The following is a 21,641-nucleotide window of genomic DNA, read 5'->3' as shown; positions in this document are numbered from 1 at the left end:
CTAGGTGAATTTATCTGAAAGCGCCACATACATTTCCATTGTTATGCAGATGACACCCAGCTGTATGTATCTATAATGCCAGATGAAACCAAGCAGGTTGATTAACTTCAGGATTGTTTAAAAGATATAAAGGCCTGGATGACCTGTAATTTTTTACATTCAGATATAACCAAGGTCATTGTATTTGGCCGTAAACACCTCAGAGAAACATTATGTGAGCATTTAGTTACCTTAGATGGCTTAACTTTGGCATCCAGCTTTACTGTGAGGAACCATGGAGTTATTTTTGACCAGGACATGATCTTTGACTGACACATAAAACAAGTCTCTAGCACAGCCTTTTTTCACTTGCGCAATATTAAGAAAATTACAAACATCCTATCTCAAAACGATGCTGAAATACTAGTCTATGCATTGGACAACCTCACTATGTTAAGTGCTTTGAGACAAAGTATGTTATGATTTGATGCTATACAAGCAAAATTGAATTGAATTAAAGATCCTGAGAACTCTCAGAGACACGGTGACCACATCCATTGACCTCATTGTTCATTCGTTCCTTCAGGATCCAAACTACAGAATAAATGACTTAGTGTCTGAGTAACATATGGACTGCTGAGGTCACATATGGAGTTAAGTGACTGGATAATGTGTTTATGTGTTTATTTCTGACATTAGGTAAGGTAAAGTCATGGTTACAGTATATGGAGGTCTCATCTGGTCATACATCTACAGCAGTATGTTACTGATATGTCAGGCATAATTTGGCAGGAGAGGAGTGGATCGACGGTGCCATCCATCCTCAACAGGATGCAGACCAAGCAGACTCCACCCACCTTTAACAAGACCAACAAGTTTACATCAGGCTTCCAGAACATTGTTGACGCCTATGGCATCGGGAACTACCGGGAGATCAATCCAGGTCAAACAGGAATTTCTTTGTCTCTGTTTGACTTCATTTGTCATCACATTATAGGATATTTGAATTACCACTGTTCCCCACTCAACGCTTCCTCCATTTTTAAATGGTAAATGGACTGTATTTATGTAGCACATTTTTAGTCTTAACGACCACTCAAAGCACTTAATAGTAGGTCACATTCACCCATACCCATTCATACAGCGCTGCTATTCACCACACTTTTTCTGTCACATTCATACACATTCATAAACTGTCGGTAGAGCCTTCAGAAGCAATTTAGGGTTAAGTGTCTTGCCCAAGGACACCTTGGCATGCTGACTGGGGTAAACAGGGATTGAACTACCGATCTTCGAGTTTATTGTCGACCTATTTACCTTCTGAGCGAAGTTATACTCACCACCCTGCTGCTTTCAGACTCTTGTAATACTTTTCAAAAACAAAACAAAAAACAATTAAATCGATTACTGTTCTGTGGAAATATTCCATAATAGCTAAATTTACTATGTGACCAACATTATTAATGTTTGTGAGATATTTGATTTATTTGTACAATTTGTGGTCCTCAATCTAAATTGCTTTACAAGGAAAATCTTTTTGCCACTCACCATCCTCACATAATTGTTTATTATAAGTTATGATCACAAATGTTCTAATTTCTTCTTCAGATGTGATTTAAATAACTTTCTTTTTTTGAATTTATCATCTGGAATATAATTTCCAAATATTATGATCGCAAAGTGAGTTGTTATACATATGGACTTAATATGTTGAGGTTCCTTATCTTTACTACCTTGTTAGGCTTTTAAAAAGCTGGTAAATTCAACTTCACTCATAAAGTTCAGTTGTATGCCAGAGATTCAGCATGTGAAAAAAAAGGCCTGGATTGGAGAAACATTCAAAGTTCCTTACAGCTTGTAAATTTCAACAGTCATTACTGATGATTACTGATATTTTATACATTGTTGTGTGATGGCCGCATCCTGTGTGTTGCCTGTTACAGCTCCCTACACCATCATTACTTTCCCTTTCCTGTTTGCGGTGATGTTTGGTGACATGGGTCACGGTGTGCTGATGACCTGTGCTGCCCTCTACCTGGTCCTCCGAGAGAGTCGCCTCCTCTCCCAGAAGAGTGATAATGAGGTACAAGTAAAGACATAAACAAGTAATCCAGTGATAAAAAGATCCTCTGTTTAATCCCACAGTACACATATTGAGTACACAGTTTTTTTGTGTCTCTGTAGATGTTTAACATGGTGTTTGCCGGTCGTTACATCATCCTCCTGATGGGGATCTTCTCTATCTACACTGGCATCATTTACAATGACTGCTTCTCCAAATCACTGAATATGTTTGGCTCTGGATGGAGCGTCAGGCCCATGTTTGGCCCCAAAGGAGCTAACTGGACGTAAGTCAGCCAAATCTTCTTCCACGGGTACTGTCCATGATGTTCCTTATTCTAGAATAAACATATACTTTAAATGAATCTAGTGATTTGTCTTATAGTTTCTTTACCACCAATAAACAAATAGAGTTCAACACTATATCTAATTTGTTTAGATATATGCCATGCAAATTACATATATATATATAATTTCTTAAATATATATATACTGCAAGTCCTATTGGATATTGGAAACTGTTTCTTCTGTCCGAAATTTAAAAATACAACTGCCAACACATCTTACACCAAGAAATTGCATTTGTTTAAAAACATACTTTTCCAGCATGTGAGTTACATGCTGCACAGTGCACCTACACTCTGCTTGTTATACACACAGATGGTCTGCTCATACACAAAGAGAAACCATTTCCTCTGCACCTGGGTTTTAAAGGAAATGTGAGATTATACTATGATGCTTTATTGCATGTTACACCTAAAACCCACATATTATTATTAATTAAGCGACTAAGTGCAACCCTTTTGAACCATGACCCCTTTTCCACTGTTACACTACCAAGGTGGGATTTGGACACATCCCAAAGGTACTTTAGACCATGAGCTGTCATCAAAATAGATGCAGTGACTACCTGAAGTCTTGCTTTCACAGTTCTCACAGGTTCTCAGCACCATTTTGTCTGTATAGAGACCTTGACTAAAACCTGTGCTCATTGACCTGCCCACTATCTACACTATAGCCAGAGACATTGTATAAAAGAACTGTGTGGGTGGTTTAGAAGTGAAATAATGCAATTATCTCACTGATATATTGTATGTGGTCGAATCAGGGTCTAAAATGTATAGATGGCTGTTGTAGCATTACGATAATCTGCTTAATGTCAGTTGCATGAAAATAATATGCTTCATTTCAGTAAGGTTCATTAATTTCCTCCTGATGTTTCCTAGATTTGAGATGCTTGACTCAAATGCAGTTCTACAGTTGGATCCAGCTGTTCCTGGTGTGTTCAACGGGCCCTATCCCCTTGGAATCGACCCGGTAAAACCTCACAAAAACAACAAAAATCATTAGCTGGCCATTATTTTCTCAGGGTTAAAACCACAGTCCAAAATTTAACTGCTGTTTGTTAACTGTGCTGTTTTCCTATTTCATTTATAAAAGTATTGAACCAGTGGGCTTGGGTCAGAGTGACAACAATAGCAAACACTGAGGAACAAATAATCCAGATGTTTTATGAATATATCATTGCACCCTAATAGAAATGAAGAGGAATAAAAAGGAACAGATTGCTTTGGTTCGGTCTCTGTTGACCCTGTTGTGTGGTCTCTGCAGATCTGGAATGTTGCCACCAACAAGCTGACTTTCCTCAACTCTTTCAAGATGAAGATGTCTGTGATCCTGGGTGTCATCCACATGGTGTTCGGAGTTTCTCTTAGTCTCTTTAACCACCTGTAAGTGCTGCACTTAAGACTAATACTGACTGTCGATTCGTGTGTAATTAATATGGCTATTCTACGTGCGTGCGTGTGTGTGTGTGTAAATGAGTGTTATGAAATATATGCCTCAATTCAAAAGTCACTGCTATTCTGTTTCTGAGTCATCTCTTGTGGTTGACGGTGCCAGTGCTTTTTAACTTCATCAAATTCACATCACCTAGTGGTTAATGATATTTTTGCTGTAGGTCAAAACCAGGAGAAAAAAAACTGAAACCGACCAAAGAAAAATGTGCTCTGTGTGTGTTCTTCACTTCATTGCACCGCAGGTACTTCAAGAAGCCACTCAACATCTTTCTTGGATTCATCCCAGAGATTGTCTTCATGACCAGCCTGTTTGGATACCTTGTCCTGTTGGTCTTCTACAAGTGGACGGCATATGACGCCTTCACCTCCAAGGATGCTCCCAGCCTGCTCATCCACTTCATAAACATGTGTCTCTTCAACTACAATGACCCCACCAACAAGCCCCTGTACAGGGGACAGGTGCTCCCCCCCTCATCCACCCCTCTGCTTTTCCCGTCTTCCTGCCTCTCTTTCTTTGCACTAACATGGTTGAACATTGATAGAGAGGTGCACAGCAGCTAATGGCAAACAAGCCCACAATGACAATAAGATATACTTTATTTTCTTGTGGCTTCAGAGAGGTCAGAGGTGAGGCTCAGCATGCAGTATGACTGGATCTAGCAGGGATTTTGTGTATTGTTACTTCAGGATCTTTCTGTAGAAGTTACTCTCACTCAGGCCTGAACTCAAAGCAGTCTTTACTCTGCTGGCCAGACCTACAGTGCAGTCACACAGTAAAAGGAAAGTTATATGGTTTTCATTGCGTAGGCTCGACTCCAGCACATGGGATGTGAAAGGAAGCTTAAAAACATTCCATTGCCAAAGGGAAATGTTATTGGGGAACCTACCGGATAAGTTTATCAGATGAGATTTTGGGTGATCTTTTTCGTTTTGCTTTACTGTAAGTGCTTTCAAACAGTATGTTTTTCGGTTTTACATGAGAAAAGGTTTTGAGAATGAGAACTAGCGAAAATACAACTATGATTAACTTCCCTACTTCTGAGTAAGACTACAGGTAATGTAACCCTGTTTTTGGAAAGTCTCATCCATGCCTGGTTACATGGGGCTGTTTTACATTGTTTATCCGTCTCTTAACATTTGAGGTAATTGTTTCGCTTTCTGTTCTGACAGCTGACGCGCTCATCTCTCCTGCTTGTTATGCTTTTGATGAACGAACACCCTGCTGTGCCTAATTGGAAAATGAGCTGTCTGTTGTTGATGTTTCTGTACTGCAATTTGTCATTGGAACATCATTCTGCATCATCTGTTATCTCTCAAATTTAGTATTTTCCTTGTTTCTATTGCTCAGCTTTTGTCAAGAGAGAAGAGCTTTTGTCATTTGAAGCGATTTCCGTAATTGGAAAGGATAGTGGTACAAAGCAGAGTGTGAGTCAGCCAAAGTGAGATTTATCCCAGAGGAACACATCTGCTCAGCCCTGCTAACAATATATCAGCACTTCCTGTAGTTAGTGTAAATCTCCTGCCCCTTTTGCCAGATGAAGTTTTAATGAAACTACTGGAAACATTCTTGCAGGAAAGTCTGCTCTGTTTCAACAGCTTGACTGGGTATAGTGTAGGCTTAAAGGTATTCAGTCAGTATTCATTCTTGGTTTACTGATACATTTGTTATGTCCTCAGATCAGCATATTACTATTATTATTGTACATTCAAACACCAAATAACTGTAACAACTACCTTTGTTGCAAGAGAGCAAATAGAGTATTTGAATTGAATGGGCAGTGAGCTATTTTTGGGGAAAGCGTGTTTCTCTCTTTGTGGTTGGGAGTCGGACGCAATAAACACTTGGCCAAAAAATTGCGGATTTGCAGCGCCACCTGCTAGCAATTCTCTTAAGGTGTCGACGAGTGATGTTTACAAACTGCACTCGCATTGTTGTGTGGTGTGTTCAAACGGAAGTGAGGGAATATTCACCGATTTCTACAAAACGTGTATTGCTTTAGAATCGCTTACTGTCCCTTCAACACCAGACTCAGGGATAAAGCATCAATGTGGGTTTTCTGTACTAGCAGTGGGAGAGAGGACTGACTCATTCTGATTTAGCGTTCTTCAGATCACTGCTACACATCACCAGCACCTTGTTAACCTCTCTCTGTTTGAATCTGTAGATGGGGATCCAGATTTTGTTGGTGCTGATTGCCCTTGCATGTGTACCCTGTATGCTGATTGTGAAAACTATGGTGCTTCGGCGTCAGCACCTATGGAAAAAGCACCTGGTATGTGGATCTGACCCCAGCTATAACCTCAATGCAAACTTTGATGAGTAACAATTATAACCTTTGATATAACCTTTTTTTTTTTCTCCAATCCTATTCTGCCATTCATTTCAATTGTGACATTGTATTGTGTGATGTGGTTGGTTGTGTTGCCATGAAAAAATGCTTTAAGCCTGCCTTAGAAACGCTGATATTTTGTTGGGAAATTTGCAAAAAATACTTAACAGACTGAGGACACCCTAACAGTGTATGATCTACTATTTTAGTTTTCCCTGTATATTTGCATTTCCAAATGCCATGTATCCAACAAATTCATGTTACCAACCATGGAATACATGAATGAAATATAGCAACCTGGAATTCTTGTTGCTCCTTGTTGTTGTGTAAAACCAGTTAAAGGCTTTAAAGGAATTATGGAGATATCCATAAAAACATTTCACTGTTGAATGAAATTCATAACTTTATGAGGCCTTTGGCCTATAACAATTTTTTGTTTGATTTTCATTTTCAAACATTTTTTAAATCTGCATCCCTTGATAAAGTCAAAATAATCTTAGCATTTAAAGATGTTGGTGTGCTGTCTACATATTTTGTCCCAGCTACAGTTACCAGTGGGTTGCAGATAAATCTAGTCCATAAATCTGGTAGTTTTTTCGAAAACTAGTTGTATTAGTAAACATTATTGGCAGAAATAACTTCTAAAATACATGCTGCTGCCTATTAGTGCCGCAGGTCAATGATCTAAATCAACATCTAAAGAAAATATATTTTTTGAGGGACAGAGGTTACTGTGTGATTATACAGAAGTTAGTAAATCAATTAATGTCCTTCACATTATTGTTTTGTGCTGTTGGATATATTTCATTTAGGAATGAAAGCCTTCACTGACTGTACTGGGTTTCCTCTGTTACTAGAAAAAGCAAATTAACAAATTAAGAAAGCGTTCAACCTAAGGCTTGCTTTAAGCTAGACACAGCTCTTGTGGCTTTTGTATCTAGTCCCAGAAGAGGGAAGAAACCGCTGCAGAGAATCTAGAGCAGTCTTTAGAGAAAACAGGCGTGTCCTCATCATGCACCGGACTCACCCAACAGGGCACGGAGAAGTTCGGAGGTGTCCGGGTGGGTAACGGGCCCACGGAGGACGAGGCTGGCATCATGGACCACGACCAGCTCTCCCAGCACTCAGAGGAGGGAGACGAGGTGAGCTTGTTAAACGTCACCACACGCTATTTGAGGTGTTTTCATAGGTTTTAGTAGGAATATAATGATGATATGATGACTACTATAACTATAACACAGACTCTGACTCTGTCTGTCTCTGCATATGAAAGTAATAGGGTGGACATGCCATTTTTTGCAGTACAGCACTTGTTTTTCGGCTCACTAACAAACATAATGTAGTCTCCTTTAAAAGCAATCTTTAATTCAAAATTGTCTTTCTCAGTCCATTCACCATCTCTCTGTGAGAGAACAGTCTTTTCCTGGGTAGTAAGGAGAGAGGGTGTAATGTGGGCCCAAGAGGGAAAGGGAAGGCTGGTATGGACTAGAGCTGATAAGAGATGGATTTTCCATTTCAGAAACATAAACAGCAAGGTGTTTTTTTCATGAGAGGCAGCAAGTGGAATTTCTGAGTTCTGAGAACACCACCTAGTTTTTTCTTTCTTTCTGTGAGTCAGAAGTTTGGTGTTTCACAGCTGTCCTGCATAATAAATCTGAGTTTATGTTTGTTTAATATATTGCATAACTGTAAAGAATAGCATTTCGTTATCATTAATATAAGTGTATGATATTCTATTTAGGCATGATTTATCAGCAGGGTTGTGGAATTTCATATTGCATAATGTTGAGAGCAGAAAGTGACTGTGAAAGTATCAGGCGGGGCGACAGATCATGTTAACATCCACATATATGTGATTGAAACTGGTTTATTCAAAATACCCGAACTTCAGCTCGTCGCAATTGTGTATTCTCAAGTAAGATCACTGACTTTTTAAATTCTAATCAGTGGTTTCTGGCAGTGCTGGTTATTTGACGCCACACTGTAAAGGTTATCTTCATGCAATACTCATATACCATTTGTATGTTCAAAGAGTTCAGCTTAAGTCTAAGCAACTGCAGTCTAAAGTATTCTTATGAAGTGGGAGTCTTCATTCTGGCATGTGTGCTCAACTACAAACCGACATGTGACTACTAGCATGTGCTTCATTTCTGGCTAAACAAGGGGCAATATCATACTGAAAGACTGTAGCTTTGGAACAAACACACTTGATTTATCTGGATAACAGTTATTTTCATCTATTCTCATATATTCATATATATATATAAATAGATCCATAACTCTTTCAGCATACTTATGGTGTATGGCATGAGGATATTGTATTAAATTGACATTTAAAAAGTCTGAGCCTGTCCATTTATCTAAGATCTGATATGACTGAACTGTTACCACCAAATGTGAGGGACATTTTTATTGGCAGTTTGTTCGCTACACACTGCACGTTTACCCTTTTCACACCGGGAAATGCATCTATTAGTCACACATGACACAAAAGGATGAAGAGTATTGGAAGAGTCTAAGAGGGAGAAAGACAGAATATTCTAAATGAACTGCAATTGAAAGTAATTGAGATGGAGCCCAGAGCTTTACCAAACTACATGGCCCAAATCTTACCTGAAATCTGAAACCGTGTCAGGAGCTGTTTGAACTTTGGTATTTTGGTGGGGGAAAAAACTGCAAAACAATTATCCAGAAGTAGGATGGAAATGTGTGGACTGATGCAGTTTCTGCTACTAACTGTTGGCTTTCATTTTCTTTCAAGCACTCGGAGGAGGAACCGGTAAGAGCCTGAGTTGGTATCTTCTTAGCATGTCTGGATGTCGTCTTGCTGATGTCTCTGTGCCTTTAGAAGAAAGTGGCAGTCGTTCTTTCTTTGTACTGTGGTTGATGTGTCCAAACGTCCTATCAAGGAGCCTTTTTTTTGCGACCGCATTTTATCAAAACAAGACACAAGCAATTCACTTTGCTAGAATTGCGAAAACAACTTTTAATTTTAATGATACTTAAGTGAAGACAGGGACAAATCACAGTGCGAACAGGTTAGGGTTAGACAATACTTTTGCCTATTCAGATGACCATTGTGTCAGTTTAGGTGCTCAGAGTTGAACATTAGAATGACTCTATTAGTATGCTCAGGGCAATACAACATTACTACATGACAGGTTGCAATCACAAAATCCAGTTGAAGATAACACCTCAACTTTGGAGCCACTGTCCGTTTCATACCTCATTTTATTTATTTGTTTTATTTGGGGACCGGGGAATACCCCAAAAGTTCTCACAATGCTGGCTTGAATGTGTCCTAGGCTGGGTCTGCAATCTCAGGCTCAATATCCATTATCCGTTTCTACCACACCCCACACATACTTTTATTATTCACTTTTGTAATTGTGTATTTATGTTGTGTGAAGTAAACTAAACTATTTAAACTTGTCTGATTTAAATTGCTATGATTGGACCAAAATAGTCAGTTAACACATGCTGTTAAATAAAAATAGGTTAAAATTTTTACTAAATAAACAGGTTTTCCTGATTTAAAATATTTATGATTATTTTGGTTTGTAGTGTTGATTAATGAAAAAAATCATTCAGAATACAAAAGTCATTTGCATTCTGCAGCGGTGGCATATGGGTTAGCATTGATCGTCGTCCTATATCAAGATACGAGAGGGTGGACATTTTTATCTCAGTCTCGGTGTCAGAATCATTACCCCCCCTATCAGTGTTATGTGTTGTTCTGAAACCAGACTGATGGGGGATTTAGATGCAATGCGCAGATAGAGGGTGACACATTTGTGGCTATTTCCTCAACAGGGAACTGTTTAAATGAAAATCTTTAAACAAAGGGTGACTTTACATTACAAATGCTCAAATCCACCTCTGGAGAATCATGGATAAGATTTCATTTTCAGACAGCTGACCAGAAGAAAATGAGTGAAAAAGGTTCTGACACAAGGACAAAACCTAGAGGAAATGCTTACTGTAGGTGAGGAGTAAACATGGCCATGATTTAGTGACTTAATTGTTAATCAAACATCTTACTACTTCAGTAATGTGTCATGTGTCACAAGGCACTTAACCCTGATTTTCCTTTCATGGCTCTTCCGGCAGCATATGAATGTGACCGGAGAAAGCAGGGTAAATAGCAGCGCTGTACGAATGTGTATAAAAGGGTGAATGTGACTTTTAGCAGTCAATAAGACTAGAAAAACACTATATAAATATAGTCCATTTACCATTAGTCGGCATCAGGAATAGCACATTGCCTTGTGTTATCACTGAGAAACAAATCACGAAGAAAAGCCTGCTAAGCAAAATGTTTAAAGTCTTTCCTAATGCATAATAATTTGACGAGGATCACTGAAGTCTATGGCAAACACAACATGGGCTGTGAATCTATGTGGTCTATTAGGATTTCATCTGTCAGGGTATATAAAAAGATAAACAATAAAGATAGACCAGTTTATTTGAGGCAGTTTGATACATTACACCGCTATATTATGACTAGTGTTGGGAGTTGAGACTCGTCGGTTTCCTTGGGTCGACTTGTGCACACCTTGTAGAAGGAAAAAGTTTCACAGGACTCCGGTGTAGAGGATAAAACGAAAACATGTATTCCACCTTTTGCGGAACCTTACATGAGTATCCATAGCCAAGTATTCCTTGTACAGAGAAGTATGCTACATAAGAATCCATGTGGCTCGGTCCGCTCCTGAATCCCGACTGAACAAACTACATAGCTTCAAAGCCATGCGTATTTAAAATGGGAACTTTAACATTGTTTTTAAACTAACATAGAGTACCAAACAAGATATAAACTGCACTCATTTTAAACTAAGCATGGACATGAACATGTGGAAGTGCAATGACACAATCTCAAATAGTATCAGTTTTCTAGGTTTCTGTTAGAATTCAAATATCAGAATTGGACCTGAATTCAATGATTTGCAATCAAAATTGATTTGTAGTGTAATTTCTCAAGGCAGGCCTGGGTCATTTCTTAAAGTGTCACAGGGAATTATGAAATTTAAAGTAACTATGGATATAATCAGATTGAAAACAGGATTGATGATGTAATTAACGATGCACTACTGGCTAAATTGTTGCCATTAGAATAAGAAAAATGAAGAGAAGGCCAGAGACTGAGGCTTTTCTCACCGTCGGTAAGAAGCCTCGGAGGAATGCAGGTTCAGTTCACTGTTTGTTGATAAAAGGTGTGAGCCTTCCAGGGAACGATGGAGGCCATCTGGTGAGGTCGATGTAAAAAACAAAGGCAGTATAATGATCGACAAAGAAGATATCTCCTCTTCTGCAGTAACCCTTTAGCCAGATGTGGAGCTGACGTAGGCGACTGCCCTTCATTGCGGGTGGTTGTCCAGAAATAACTCCTCTGTCAGAGTCACTTACTGATTTTTAATTTGGTTTGTGCTGGCCTGAATGTGTGCATATGCAGGGTTGTGATACGGAATCAGCTGCCGTTGGTGTAACGCCCATTATGCAGGAACCTGGATAACAGACAGCTCAGTCACTGTGGACCACTGCTTGGCGGTCCATGCAGGTTGCGCCAGTAGTGGCTAATGTAGCATCAAGTTAATGTTGGTTTGAGCTGCTATAGTCTCGAACTGAGATGAAGATGCTGCAGTGATCTGTAATCTCACTTCTTTCTGTGACTGTGCATCTGCAAGGATGTCTTAGGTAATCAAATTGAGCAGAGATGTTTAATATGCACAGGCGTTCTGCTGAGTGATGAGATGAAGCTGATCTATGGGGGTTGATTACATATTACACAATGACTGGCCAGTGAGCCCAGTCCTGGAAAAGGCACAGAGAGAAGGCCAGTAAGGAGACAGTAGAAATATTTTTGTCAGTCCACTGGACCCCCACTACACCACTGGGTGTTACGAAGGATGAGGTGCTTTCCAGCTGCGCTCCTTCAACCCAAGGCTGGGCTAACCTTGTTGACCCAGTGGAGCCGGCAGTGTTGAGTCCCTTCCTATCACGCCCAGTGTTAACCATCGGAACAAAACATCTAAGGTTTTTTTTGGGAGGCTTTCATTTTTCCTCCCTGACATTATCCCTAAATGTCACAAAGGGAATGTTTCTTGAGCATCACTCCACGCACAATGGACGCGGCAAGGACACTTATCTCAAACCAGCGGTTTTCCCATAGTGCATTCACATTTTTAAGTAACAGAGGTCGTTGTTGAGCTTTCCAACAAGTTATATCTGTGTTGCTGACCAAGCCACTCCACTGTCATTGTAATCATAAACACATCTTACAAATGCATACGCCTGTCGAGCCCTACCACATGGCTTGCAATGCACTTTGGGAAACCCTGGCAAAGTGTTCCCTCTGGTATGTTATGGATGTATGTTGTGAAAACACGTGACTCTACTCAGTTGAAATATTATCACAACCTTCCTAATCAGGGACACTCGCCTTCATCTACTTTGCCATTACAGCATGTTGTTTCCATTAGGGCTAGTCACTTGAGTCATAGACCCTTTGAATGGGAACAATGAGGACTACTTCCGTGACCTCTATTCCATGAGTCCAAGGACAAAATTGAAACATGGAAAGAGGAAATAAGACCTGGGCCAAGCCAAACCCAACAAGAGCAACATAGAACAAGAGGCTCCCATGTTTCCCCCCTCCCAGCCTGCACTTCGTACAGGAAAGGTTTGTCTTGCTCCAGGATGGAGAGAATGGAGGAACTCTGTTGGCTTTACAATAGACAAACAAGTCCTTGCGCTGTGATCCGCCTGGGGGAAAAAGAAGAAACAAACCAAAAACAAGACATCTTTGCTCTTTGTTTTCTGCCCGGAGGCTCAGCCTGCAGTCAAAGGTGAAAGCAGGAGATCTTTCAGATGATAACATAATTTCCACTTCAAGTCAGTTCTATTGTTCATGCCTATATTTACAGTAGATTTGTTATTATTGGCCACTTTTCTCAGTGTCAAGGAGAAGGTTAAGTGTTAGTTACACATCGTACATACATATGATTGTGAGCATGTTTAAAGCAAGTGCTGTTTAATTTTTACTTTTATTTTCATATTTACACAATTGATTCATTAAAACAGACTGTGGACAAACCGTACAAACAGTATTTAAACCCCTTTAGTCTTTGCACACTGTCAGGACAGACTTCAGGACAAACTGGTCCTGAAGAAACTCAGACAGATACTTATCCTGTCAGGTCCTGGACTCTGGAGAAGGTTTTCTTCGGTCCCCCGTCCCCTGGTGCTGAGAAACCACCTGCGCATGATGCTGCCCCCACCATGCCTCACCGTAGGGATGGAATCAACCTGGGGTTCAACGGTTATAGTATCTGGAGATCTGCTCGAATGGTTCACTTTTATTCCCATTTGTCCTCATGCTCAAAACCTTCTTGCTCAGTTTCTCAGTTTGCCCGACTCTAGGAAGAATCTTCCATTTCACAACTTTTGAGGCCACTGTTTTCCTGGAAACATTTAGAGCTGCCAGGCAGTAACCAGGCAGTGGCTGGGTCTGAATGACATAAGAGTTTGTGGCAATGAAGACAGAACTGGCAGAAACACTAGAATTGAGACCCGTGACAAACAGAAACCTCTTTTCATTAAGTTTGGAACAATGTAGCAGACAGAATTCAGACGGAAAACAGACGGAAAAAATTGATATCATCGAAATGTGTTTAAAAAGGGCAGGAAGGGTCTAATGATGGATAGATGGGTGTTGAGCCCTGGTCATGTCCTCGGTTCACAGCATGTACACATGGATTTTCAGCAATCAGGTTACCAGAGGTTGCCGGAATTTCCCAGCTTGGGATAAATAAAGTACCTACGTATCTATCTATCTATCTATCTTACTACAGTGCATGTGCAGTTTAACCACATTTCTGGGTACCCTTGATTCCTTCGCGTGCATGTGAAGGTACTGATTTGTTTGTATGGTTCTGGTTAAATAAAGTTTTCACAAAAGGAGCGAGAAGTCCATAGCTTTGCATAAGCTTTACCCTGTGGGAATATGGTATCTTAACAAGATACTCAAATCATTTATCTTATAAGTCTCTCCCATTAAAACAAGCAGCTAACTTTACTGTAATCCCCCATTCAGCATTTTTTTGGCACTTAGTACATACACTCGCAGCCACTAGCTCTGGATGTTTTCTGAAACTCCCCCTGCTTATAAATAGTTATATCTGCTTACAACTACATTATGGTATAGTATAAACTATTTATTCATGTTTCTATACTGTTTATGTGCTAAACAGGAGGACCGACTGTCAAGTTTTAACCAAAAGAAACATACACAAAGATGTTACTGTACCCATGGTGTCTGTTCTGTCTGTTCTTCCTGTCATTATACAGTTTGATTTTGGAGATGTAGCAGTCCACCAGGCCATACACACCATAGAATACTGTCTGGGATGTATCTCCAACACTGCTTCCTACCTGCGCCTCTGGGCCCTCAGCCTGGCTCATGCACGTGAGTACATTGTGATACATAATCTGTAACATGCTTAGGAGGTAGTTGAGGCGGATCGTCCACTAACTGCAAGGTTGGCAATTCGAAATGCAGTTGAGCACGACACTGAACCTCAAGGAGCACCCGAGTCTGGGCAGCAGCTTGCGCACTGTGTGATTGAATGGGGTGACGGAGACTGACAGTAAATGTCTCTGTTTTGTCTGTCAAAAGACTTTGTGAACCCTGTTTTTGAAGGTGCTAAATAAATAAAGTTTATTATTGTTGTTATTATATTAAACACCCTCTGTAAGTTATTATGTTGTTGTCTTTGTGTGTGTGTGTTCAGAGCTGTCGGAGGTGCTCTGGTCCATGGTCATGCACCTGGGTCTGTCGTCCCGGAGCGGGGGCGGGTTCTTTGGCCTGGCCATCATCTTTTCGGCTTTTGCCACCCTCACCGTCGCCATCCTTCTCATCATGGAGGGGCTGTCAGCCTTCCTGCATGCCCTGCGTCTGCACTGGTTAGAGACACTCATATACAGCGCCCACACACAAACATGCCCACATGCATGCTACTAAATAGGTAGAGTAACTGTCTATGTGCAAGGTGAAGCACAGACATTCATTCTTACCCGTACATACACTCATCTCGTATGCCAACACAGTGAATTCCGCATTGATTGAAAACATACACACAGTGGACTGTGGTTTAGCTCTTGAACAAAGTTTATCTGCCAAAGTTGTAGCTCTTCACTTTTACATGTACATGTGGCATGCCAGCATCATGAAACATTCCTGACCCAGAGTAGTTTACCACAGGACACCATGTGTATGGAGCACAAATGTGCACAGATGAAAAATTACATTCTATGAATTCACTAGCACACGTCATCAGAGATGTTTCCTGGGTTCATCAGTTGTTTCGGATATGCAAATGACAAAAATAGTACTGGTTAGGGTGAGAGAGATGCGGGAGAGAAGAGGTGGGCAGGAAGAGGGGTAGCGAAGAGAGAGGGGGGGAGCAGAAAAGTGACAGAGAGGAGATAAGCAGAGTGTAAGGTGGCGTGCCCGGTCTAGGGCGACATCCACCCCCGCCTGTCTAGGCTTTGGCTCTGGCTCCCTGATCACTACTCTGAGAGGAGTAGTGAGGGGGAGAGGAGGTGAGAGATGGAGAAGTGAGGATCTTCCGATGGTCGACACTACTCTAACTATAAGATTTCTCAGAGAGGAAGGTTTTAAGTTTAACTTTAAATGTAGAGAGGGTGACTGCCTCCCTGACACAAACTGGGAGCTGGTTCCAGAGGAGAGGAGCCTGGTGGCTGAAGGCTCTGCCTCCCGTTCTACTGTTGCAGACTCTGGGAACCACAAGTAGTCCTGCGTTTACAGAGCGAAGTGATCTATTGGGATAATACGGAATTATGTAAGATATGATGGGGGCCTGATTATTAAGGGCCTTGTAGTTGAGGAGCAGGATTTTGAGTTGAATCCTGGATTTTACAGGAAGCCGACGTAGAGACGCTAACACTGGAGAAATATGATCTCTTTTTCTAGTTCCTGTCAGAACTCGTGCTGCTGCATTTTGGATTAGCTGGAGGCTTTTCACAAATTAATAGGGCATCCTAACAGTAATGAATTACAGTAGTCCAGTCCAGAGGTGACAAAGGCAGGGACTCGTTTTTCAGCATCCTTTTGAGATAGGATGTTACTAATGCTCTGATATTACGCATTAGTGACACTACATTTCCTCCCCCTGGGAATATCAGTGCCAGCCAATACCTCTCTAGTGTAGGTGATCTCTAACTCTTCTGTGACGCTGTTTAAAGGAAGCCGCAGGATGTGAGTCGTCCCGTACAGTGGTGCACTGCTCAGGCTGTACAGTAAGCCAAGCCAGCTGCGAAGGTAACCACTGATTCTCTTCTCCATTGTGTCTTTGGATGTTATGGACATTTTATAAACCATGTTGGTTTATCCAGGACTTGAATTTCCCGGGAAGTGGAGACTTGTCCACTCTGCTGTCTGTGCGGACGCCACATCTCCGAGGCTGCGGTCAATAAGTTTCCCCAAACTTTTGACTGGCTTCTCATTGACAGATTGAATCTTGGTTGCCATCCAGGACAAGGATGGACGGATACCCCTTTTCCAGTCAGTGCCAACTTGATGTAACTGGCCCCGAATTGACTCTCGAAGTTTATTATAGTAATCCAAGATTAGGTCCTTGATCTTGCTCGGAACACGGTGCCGGTTGAGTACAGTTTCTACCATCTTGTGTGATATTGACCCATATGCATTAGCCAGGGTAGCCACAGCAAAGCCAGATCTCCTTTTCCCTCATGTGCCTCTCTGATAAGCAGGGTGACTACGCCTGAATGTTCAAGGCAGCCTTTTTTCCCTGGAATTCGCCTTTTGGCACTGAGATGTTGATATAGTTGTTCTTTAGTAGGAATTCTGTCAGTCGGCGGGACAAGATGCTATACATATATATATATACACTGTATATATAGTCCATTTATCTCATTTAAATTTCAAAAACAATAAAACATGTTATTCCATCATGAAAACACACGGCAGTTTATTTTTCACTCCCATACACACTATCCATTTTTCCCAAATACTCACTAGAGGATTCATTTTAAATGCTCAACTGTGATAACGAAATCAGCATCAAATATCCAATACGAATATTGGTCAAGCTGTAGCTGCTTACAAAGGGGCAGCAAAGAAATCTGTCAAAATCAGCTGCAAAAAGGAATTGGAATTTAAATTGGAAAGATGAAATTGCATAAATTGCAGAGGAAGGGCATCCCCTGCGCTCAGGGCACCAGCATCGCAAAGGAATTCTGCCAGTGAATACAAGTCAATACATAATCTCCCACTGACGACAGTAGGACGTTGTGGTCCTACTGACCGGCCCTCAGGCTCCATTGTGTGTAACTGGGTGAATGTGAGGCACTCTGTTGATCAAGCAGCACCGTGTCAGCTCAGCAGGTCTCCGCTAAGGTTAAAAGGAGTGGTGGAGTATTTTTCACAGAGGTGAGTGAATGGAAATAATCAGGTTACAAGTAAACATCAGTTGAGCTGGAGCCTCTGCTCTGCAGTCCACTCTTCACACACACATGCTGATGACTCATCCACACGAACGCACACACACACACACACACACACACACACACACACACACACACACACCAGTAAGTCGAGCGTAGTCTGCGTTAGGAACAAGCGTTTCTTTCCACCTCCACGGCTGCCTGCAGAGTCAAATGAGAGGATCTCTTATTTCTTCCCTCTATTTAAGTGCTGTCCTCTCACACATCTCTGGCAGGCCAAATATTTGCCACGGCCAGAAGACATTCCTGGGCACTCCCCACTCTGCAGAGCCCAGGAACCAGCAGGAACTAAAAATCCTCCTAGATGAAGATGTCAGAGGTTGTCAGGATTTGAGAATGACACTGTCCTGACTGTGTAAATTTAGAGTGCTGAAGACTAGTCTGTAAGCATGCAACTGAATATGTGTTTACACTGTCTGATACAAAATAAGCAGTGCTGTTATTCTATCACAAAGTGAAGCGACATTTTTAGAAAAGCTATTAAGTTTGTCCTCCAATCTCTTCAGTAGAACTGAACTGACGCATGTGAAACTTACTTAAACACAAAATGCTCCCATCCAAATCACCCACTTAAGAAGTTGATATTGTCAAAGAATGTCATTGTGTAGTATTGATTATTAAAAAGATGAATTCATGTCAAGTAAAGTCCTGTAAAAATAAACTAGTCCGTATGAAAAATAGAAGTGCTTATTTATTTTCCAGCCATTACAAGTAAAAATGTCAGTGAAAATAGCCTAATAGTGCTTATAACATTAAACCAGCAGTGTTTATTAATGACTAAATGATTCAAATCAAATAATTCTACAAGTCATTAGAAAAAAATAAATGATTAAATAAATACTTTTGCATTGGAATGGTCACTGTTCATTTAATGTTAAGTTCCATGACCTTGTGTTCATTTTGTCTTGTTCTGTGCTGTTAACTGCATCTCATGGGAATGAGACACTGACCCCTGGTTGATGACCTTTGACCCCACTCTGAGTGGTTTTGGTCTAGTGGTGCTTTTTTGTACTCACCCAGTCTTTTTCAGGGTCTTGTGGTTTGAAACTAACACACTTAGCAGGGCACACTGGTTGTGGTAGACTCAGAATCATTTCTTTGATCTTTTTTTGCCATCTTTTCTTTCTTATCTGTTTGTTGCAAAATTATAACAGAACGTACATTTTTATTAACCATGTCGTTACCACCTTGCATATGTTTCCCACGTCCCATGATGCACTCTGTCACAGCTTAGTTGAAAAGATAATTCTCAGCATGACTTGTACATAACGTCTCCAAAATGAGCAGGCAGGGCAGAGTCCAGCTTTGAGATTTAAATAGGTCATTGGTAAATACAGCTTGGTTCAGAATAGTGGTCAGATGATCCAAATCAGCTAACCAGGAAACCCAAAAGTTGTTCTTATCAATGGTTACAATTTAACTTGATTTATAATACATGATTTAACCTTTCATTTAGTTGTGGTTTAGGAACCTTTTTCCTATCTGTATAAAATTACAACATCAAGGATCATATTAAATTATTGAACACACACACACATACACACAAACACACCTCTGTTGAGAGGTGCGGTCAGCACCAAGTTTTTGTTTCCTTTTTGAAAACCCAGATGTTTTTTCGCCGCACACACAGAACCATTCAATAAAATCTGATATGTTTTCTTGATAGACAGAAAGTGTTTCAGCTTGAGAATAATACTCTTCAGTTGAGTCTGGTAAAAAAAAAAAAAAAGGTCAATAATAAACACTTAATAATGGAGAATTGACCTTGTCTGTATATTTACCATAATTAAATCACACTTCTGTCCACCAATGTCCTCTTTTTTGTCATTTACTTTCAGGGTCGAGTTCCAGAACAAGTTCTACTGTGGCCAGGGGTTCAAGTTTGTCCCCTTCTCATTTGAGAGCATCCTCGAGGGGCGATTTGACGAGTGATCAGACCTCAACCCCTCCAGCATCAACCCCTCCCTCGGTGAATGTCTGCCTGTGTGTGAGCCCATGTGCAGCCCTCTGTCCCCCTCTACTGGTAATTTGTGAAACCTTCATGAAACGCGTGTAATGGCTGTGATGCAATCCTTAAAGAGGTTTTTTTTTCCCATTGCACCCGTACCAAGCTGTATGCATATAGGAGCTTCTATAGCTGTGACTCACTCAGTACTGTCACTGTACGGACAACTGACACTGTACTGGTCTCCACCACTTTCATAAGATCTCCTCTACCTATGAAGCTATAATGTACACACACTATTAATTATAATTTTAGGCAATTTTCTAAAACAAAGATCATAGATAATGAAACCTAAACTTTTCAGTGACATAAATGCTAAAGATTTAATGTTATATATTAAATATTTATCTGTTGGTTACATTTGTTGACAAAAGACCGACCAGTAAACGATAAAGAAGGAAAGAAAAGAGGCTGAAATTATAATTTATTGTGCTGTTAATGCAGCATGGCAGCATCTGCCATCCCCATAATATGGGTATTGCGGCTTTCACCATGAAACATAATGTAGTGATAATAGATGTAAAAACAATATGATTGTGTCAAAAAATGTACCAGTTTACAGAATCAGTGTACGGCTTAAACTGCATGTACTGACTTGTTACCGTCTGACCATGAATTTGTGTTATATTGAAAAGAGAATAGAGGTGATATTGTGCCCTTTGTGCTGTGATCTGTGGCTTCCTCGTGCTCATTCTGTGTGAAATGTGGATGTCGCAAACCATTTCAAAAAAATACTGAAATGATGCATTTAGTGTAAAAGGTCAATGTTTGTGCAATCACTTACAGTTTTTCCCTCAAGTTACAAAATAACTTCACTTGTGAAAAGCTGAAGAGAACCGCCAAACATAAAGTGCAGCTGATGTTGGACAGTGACTGGTGATATGAAAGGTGATGTGTTTGTGATCAGTAATAAACAGAGACCTGGGGAATCAACATGAGTGTTTCGTGTCCTGTCTTTTTTTTTTTTTTTTTGTCTTTCTCTCATTCTGGGCACAAGCAAGCAAATGGTGTTGGCCCCCACCCCCCAGACCCTCTCAGGCCCCAAAGAGCACATGTTTGCTGTGAGAAATGTTCTTTTTTGGGGGGGCTTGACATTGGAGAATAAGCACAGGGGTTTTCCAGTGAGCAGATTGAGTTAGAATTCTGAACTGGAATTTAGTTACCCTTTCAGATAACATGAACTGGGGCTTGTTCAACATGGCGTATGTTCACTGAGTCAAGTGAGTGCATGGTTAATGAAAAAAGCCATCTTTAATAAAGTTGCAATATTGCTATTCGCCATGGCAACAGGTGTAGTGTAGAGCCTCCAGAGTAATTCAGTTGTTGTGTGTCAAGGATTTCAGAAGCAAAATGTAAATAAATGACAAAGGCAGGTAGGAATCAGTGGCAGTGAAGGATATTGAATGTAAATAAATGGAAAATCGGAAAACTTAAAACTTAACCACAAGTTCAAATTAGGGAGACGGACAGAACCGACAAACTGAGGGACAGGGAGCAGAAGAATGTGACTCTGCAGACAGATCTGCATTGGATGGCATTATGTATTTATTCATCAGAATAACAGATGCCGAGGACTGTGATTTGAACATAATAAGAACATATGAGAGCCACAAACTCTAGTGATTACTGGCCCTGATCTCCCCGAGCATCTGTTTTCTTTGTTCTGTTTGTCCTTTTTTGATCTCGAACCATTTTGTTCTATGGGTGTCTTAACCTCCAACGATCGTCCCGTTTCCAAGCTGTCAGTGCTAAAATCTAAATCTGAAAAACACAAATCAGTGTCCCTGTGTCAGGTAGATAAAGAGGACACAGTCACACTGGTAACTGGCAGTTGCTTACAAGCTAACTCAGTAAGAATCCAATTCACATCATTACACACACTTACCCAATTAATGTGCATAAAATAGCTTTATCCTAAAAAGA

General features: G+C 40.5%; 1 protein-coding gene across 4 annotated transcripts in view; it reads left to right on the top strand.

The window, feature by feature from the left end:
• atp6v0a1b (ATPase H+ transporting V0 subunit a1b) overlaps positions 1-20,656 on the top strand; it is a 29,904-nt gene extending 9,248 nt beyond the window's left edge. Inside the window, exons 11-22 of one of the 4 annotated variants that reach the window (XM_035613596.2) lie at positions 772-922; positions 1,923-2,062; positions 2,164-2,327; positions 3,267-3,357; positions 3,652-3,770; positions 4,082-4,298; positions 6,005-6,112; positions 7,204-7,311; positions 8,931-8,948; positions 14,516-14,633; positions 14,959-15,130; positions 19,552-20,656. In XM_035613596.2, the coding sequence (XP_035469489.1) occupies positions 772-922; positions 1,923-2,062; positions 2,164-2,327; positions 3,267-3,357; positions 3,652-3,770; positions 4,082-4,298; positions 6,005-6,112; positions 7,204-7,311; positions 8,931-8,948; positions 14,516-14,633; positions 14,959-15,130; positions 19,552-19,645 (1,500 nt within the window). In that variant the 3' untranslated portion in view covers positions 19,646-20,656. Of the gene's footprint in view, positions 1-771; positions 923-1,922; positions 2,063-2,163; positions 2,328-3,266; positions 3,358-3,651; positions 3,771-4,081; positions 4,299-6,004; positions 6,113-7,110; positions 7,312-8,930; positions 8,949-14,515; positions 14,634-14,958; positions 15,131-19,551 lie in introns of all 4 variants that reach the window. The other 3 variants (XM_035613594.2, XM_035613597.2, XM_035613595.2) reach the window with 3 other exon arrangements.
• Positions 20,657-21,641: the final 985 nt, after the last annotated feature.

This window comes from Scophthalmus maximus, chromosome 16 (assembly GCF_022379125.1).
Source record: "Scophthalmus maximus strain ysfricsl-2021 chromosome 16, ASM2237912v1, whole genome shotgun sequence".
Lineage (NCBI taxonomy): Eukaryota > Metazoa > Chordata > Actinopteri > Pleuronectiformes > Scophthalmidae > Scophthalmus > Scophthalmus maximus.
The sequence above is the reverse complement of the archived record's forward strand: the minus strand, read 5'-3'. Positions and strand labels throughout refer to the sequence as shown.